The sequence below is a fragment of the Babylonia areolata genome, chromosome 18 (assembly GCF_041734735.1).
Source record: "Babylonia areolata isolate BAREFJ2019XMU chromosome 18, ASM4173473v1, whole genome shotgun sequence".
NCBI lineage: Eukaryota > Metazoa > Mollusca > Gastropoda > Neogastropoda > Buccinidae > Babylonia > Babylonia areolata.
In genome coordinates this window covers 40,690,083-40,695,082 of record NC_134893.1, presented here as the reverse complement: position 1 = coordinate 40,695,082, position 5,000 = coordinate 40,690,083, and the positions used below count along the sequence as shown (strand labels likewise).

Here is a 5,000-nt window from a genome sequence, read left to right as displayed (position 1 = left end):
TCTGATTTCTTAACCACGGGAGGGGGTTGACGGGTACGTTATCTAAAGCCTGTTTGTTCGGGTTTTTTTACCGAAGGTTTATGGCTTGTTTCACCCCTCTGTTCCGTTCATTTCACAGCGAAGGTTTTTGGCGCTTGTTCCCCCTCTCTTTCTTGACAATGAGCAAGGCTCGTGCGCGTGAAAATTGGTTTGAAAGGAAGCAGACCTGAAACTGAGCGGATCATCTGTCAGCACTGTCAGGCAGTCTGGGGCAGTTCTGGTGCAGTGGTCCCTACGCTTCAAATGGAATGTGCCTTTCATGTACCCTGGTAGGTAACCTTTAATCAATATCTGATACAGACAGTGAAGGGAACAGACAGACAGACAGACAGACACAGAGAGCGAGGGAGAGAGACAGACAGACAGACAGACAGTCTGACTGACAGAGACAGAGATACACACAGACAGAGAAAGAGACAGACAGAGAGAGGGAGAGAGCGAGTCAACCATCGATCGACCTGTTGCGCGCAGCATCCTATAAACTTCTGGTCAGTGTCAGCGCATTTAGGAACAAAACCACATTGTGTGACTGTGTCCTACTGTTGTTGTTGTTGTTGGTCTGCTGTTGTTTGCATGCTGCTGCTGCTGCTGCTGCTGCTGCTCCTGATGATGATAATGTGTCTGAAAGCTTGGACTGGATTCACTTTCAGTTTCTCAAGCGTCACTACTTTCAGACAAATTCATATACGCTGCACTACATTCTCTAAGCATGTGCCTGTCCAGCATCTATCTAACCCAACACGCTTAGTCAGGTCTTGAGTGCGTGCATAGTATTTTTTTGTGAAAAGGAAAGATGAAAGGAAGAAAAGAAAGAAAGAAAGCAGAGGAATGGAAATAAGAAAGCAATATCGAAGGGAAGGAAGGAAGAAGGAAGGAAGGAAGAAGGAAGAAGGAACGAACGAACGAAGGGAGGAAGGAAGATTGAACTCAGATAAGTTTCTGAGGGTTGTAAACTTTGGTACACTGGAGCTGAGAGCGGGCTTTTCTTCTTTTTCTTCTTCTTCTTCTCCTTTTTTTCCTCTGTCCCATCATCTACCCCGTGTTCAGTGGCATCACTCACTCCCAAGCCACTCATTCCTACCCCCCCCCCTCCTCCAAGCCTCCAACCCTCACTACACAGCCACACCCGTGTTCGTCTGCCGAGGTGACAGTGCCGACAGTCCACAGGGAACTCTGGATGTTAGGTCTCAGATTGGACTTGGTTGTAACTTTGAAACGAGGTGTGCTGCTGGGGGAGGGAGGCCACGGGGAGGGGGGGAGGAGAGGAGTGTGAAACCAATAATGTGACAGTAGTAATACCACTTCAGGGCCACATGAAAAAGGTGGTTCAGCTATTTACACACACACACACACACACAGACACACACACACACACACACACACACACACACACACACACACACACACACACACACACACACACACACACACACAAATGTCAAGCAACTAAAAAGCCTCTTTTTTTTCATTACGTTCTAGACATAGCAATGGAAAATGACCAACCTCACAAAAAAAAGTATCAATTACCTTCAAACTTTCTCCTTCCCCACCCTAACTACCAACAGCCCCCACCCCACCACCCCACCCCCAACACACACACACACACACACACACACACACACCTCACCTCACCTGACACTGTCTATCAATCCCCAAGTGCCCCGCCCCCTTTCTAACTTAACAAGAGCAGCAGCGCGATGATTGGTCCGTATCTGTGGTGACCTCACGTGCTGTGCTACACTGACCTCATTTCCGCTTATTCTCTTCCGGCGATTGCGCGCGTTTCCTGTGTACAGTATTGTATTGGGGGATTGGTTCTCTGCAAGACTCTGTTACGCTGTGTGGCTTGGAACACTTTGGAAAAGAATAGGGTCGGGGGTGAGAAAGAGAGAGAGAGGCGGAGAGACAGACAGGCACAGAGGGAGACAGTGCGGAGAGAGCGTCTGGTTCTTCGGGTGAGACGATAAACCAAAGCCCCGTTTGCAGCACGCAATTGGCGCACTGAAAAATTAACCCTCAGTAACACTGTATAAAGTAAGCCATCTCATGTCATCGGGATCGTTGATGACATTCACTTCTTACATTCATCACCGATTGTTTTTCTCTTGTTGAATTGACGACTTCCCTGTTGCATCATTTTCTGTTGAGGTGGGGTGGGGGGTGGGGGGGAGGTTGTTTGGTTGGTTTGTTCGATTGCTGCGTATATGCTTTTTTGTAACTGCTAAGTTGTGAAATGGTGTGCACGCACACGCACGTCTGCATACACACACACACACACACACACACACACACACACACACACACACACATACCCACGCACACACACATACCCACGCACGTACACGCACACCCACACCCATACACACACACACACACACACACACACACACACACACACACACACACACACACACACACTACCTCCACTATCAACAACAACAACAACATGAAAAACACCAACAACAACTACAAAAACATCAACATCAACGACAGCAATAACAAGACGAATATACCATCCCCCCAAAAAAAATCCACTCACTTGATTTTCTTCTTGGGGGAGTTGTTTTGCTCCAGCTTCTTTTCCCGCTCGTGCAGCAGCATCCGAATGGCGTTGAGGAAATCCATGTGGCCCGGGTGGGCGGTGTAGACCACGGAGAACTGCCCCCAGTTGAACTGTTCCAGCAGGGACAACATGGCCTGTGCTTGGTGGTGCAGGGTGGGCGAGATTTGAACCTGGCGTATTTCGTCCTGGGTCTGAAAAACAATCATGAAAATGTTCATCAGTCAGTGTGTGTGTGTGCGCGCGTCTGTGTGTGTCTGTGTGTGTGTGTGTGCCCGTGTCTGTGTGTATGTGTCTGTGTGTGTGCGTGCTCAATAAAACGAAGGCTTTACATTCGAAGTACAGCAGCTTGTAAGCGCAAGAATACCCCGCAAACACGATCCCTTCTTAACATTTCCAGCAAAGAAATTAGAACTAGTTCGATCAGTGCAAAAACGTTAAGAGGTCGTTTTATCGCTATTTGATTTCAGAAGTGCAATAAAACATACACGCAGGCGCGTACACACACGCACAAACATACACAAGCGCGCGCGCACGCACACACACACACACACACACACACACACACACACACACACACACACAGGTCTTTCAAGATGGTTGCAATGTAGTTCCGAATTTCGCAAAAACAAAAACAAAAAAGCAGTACTAGGCAGGAAGCCTAGAGGTCTAAAGTCTGAAATAACATACGTATTGTATGAAGGGTCTGAGGCGCAAATGGAGGCAGGGAATTCTTGAAGTTATTAACACGAACTGGTTGCCTTTAATCTCATCTGACGCGCAAATTTTTCAGTCTATAGAGTAAAGGGGGTTCGGGGGGAGGGGGGGGGGCGAGGGGGGGGGCGAGGGGGGGGGGGGAGCGGGGCGGGGAAGGAAATATTGTCCACGTTCCAGACACTGTCCAGTGGCAATACATGTGCGGCAAAACATGTGCAATACATGTGGTTTTGGGGGGATACCACTTTTTTGGACAATAGTTTTCACTGGGTGTTATTCTTGTTGCCAGAAAAAGAGAAGAAGAGAAAAAAAAAAACATTGACTGATGCTGATTTAGGCACTTGGTTATGGCTTTGTGTGTGTGTGTGTGTGTGTGTGTGTGTGTGTGTGTGTGTGTGTGTGTGTGTGTGTGTGTGTGTGAGTGAGTGAGTGTGCGTGTGTGTGTGTTAGTTTTGTTTGCTTCGCTTGTTTTGTTTTTCTTCTGTTTTTCTTTCTCTTTTTTCCTTTTTTTTTCTTTTTTTTCTTTTTTGGTGGTGTTGCCACGTGGGTTTTTTTAAGCTTGTGTGGGTGGGGGTTCAGAGGGTCGGCATGGATTTTTCAGCGATGTATAATTGTCTGGACATATCGAAATAGTCAAACAGCCGGACCAGCTGTCAGCAACAACATCAGTAATAGTGGTAGTAGTAGCAGCAGCAGCTGCAGCGGTGGTGGTAGTGGTGGTGGTGTATTTGTATTACTCTTTTTGTCACAACAGAATTCCCTGTGTGAAGTTTGGGCTGCTTTCCCCAGGGACATCGCGTCCCTACACTGACAGCGCCACCCCTTTTTTTTCTTTTATTTTCTTTTTTGGTATTTTTTCCTGCCTGCAATTTAATTTGATTTCCTATCCAAGTAGATTTTTTCTGCAGAATTTAGCCAGAGACAACCTTTTTGTTGCCGTGGGTTCTTTTACGTGCGCTAAATGCATGCTGCACACGGGACCTCGGTTTATCGTCTGATCCGAATGACTAGCGTCCAGACCACCACTCAAGGTCTAGTGGAAGGGGAGAAAACACTGGCGACTGCCGGTGTGATTCGAACCAGTGCGCGCAGAATCTCTCGCTCCGTAGGCGGACGCGATACCTCTAGGCCATCACTCCGGAGACCAGGTGGTGGTGGCAGAGCGGTGGATATGTGGCAATGCGCCGTCGCTAGCAAAGAGTTTTCACGGGTTCGAGTCCGATGCATGGATCTGGATTTTTACTTCTCCCCCCCCCCCCCGCCCCCCGGCCTCCCCAACCCACCCGCCCACCCCTTCCCCTCCACTAGAGGTCCCATGTGCAGCATGCACTCAGCGCACGTTAAAGAACCCACGTCAACAAAAATGTTGAGAAGATTTCAGTATGATATTTGTATTTTGTATTTCTTTTTATCACAACAGATTTCTCTGTGTGAAATTCAGGCTGCTCTCCCCAGGGAGAGCGCGTCGCTACACTACAACGCCACCAATTTTTTGTTGTTTTTTCCCGTGTGTGCAGTTTTGTTTGTTTTTCCTATCGAAGTGGATTTTTCTACAGAAAAATGCAGACAGAAAAAAAAAAAGAAATATAGGATGGTGCCATACTTTGGTGACGTACTCTCCTTGAAGAGAGCAGCCCAAAGTTCTCTTCTACATCCCATCTTCGTCTGTTCAATCAGCTTCCGT

General features: G+C 47.7%; 1 protein-coding gene across 1 annotated transcript in view; it reads right to left on the bottom strand.

The window, feature by feature from the left end:
* The window catches only part of LOC143292238 (glutamate receptor ionotropic, NMDA 2B-like), a 175,605-nt gene that overhangs the window by 125,499 nt on the left and 45,106 nt on the right, over window positions 1-5,000 (bottom strand). The window contains exon 3 of the mRNA XM_076602428.1: window positions 2,579-2,793. Within this exon, the coding sequence (XP_076458543.1) occupies window positions 2,579-2,793 (215 nt within the window). The remainder of the gene's footprint in view (window positions 1-2,578; window positions 2,794-5,000) is intronic.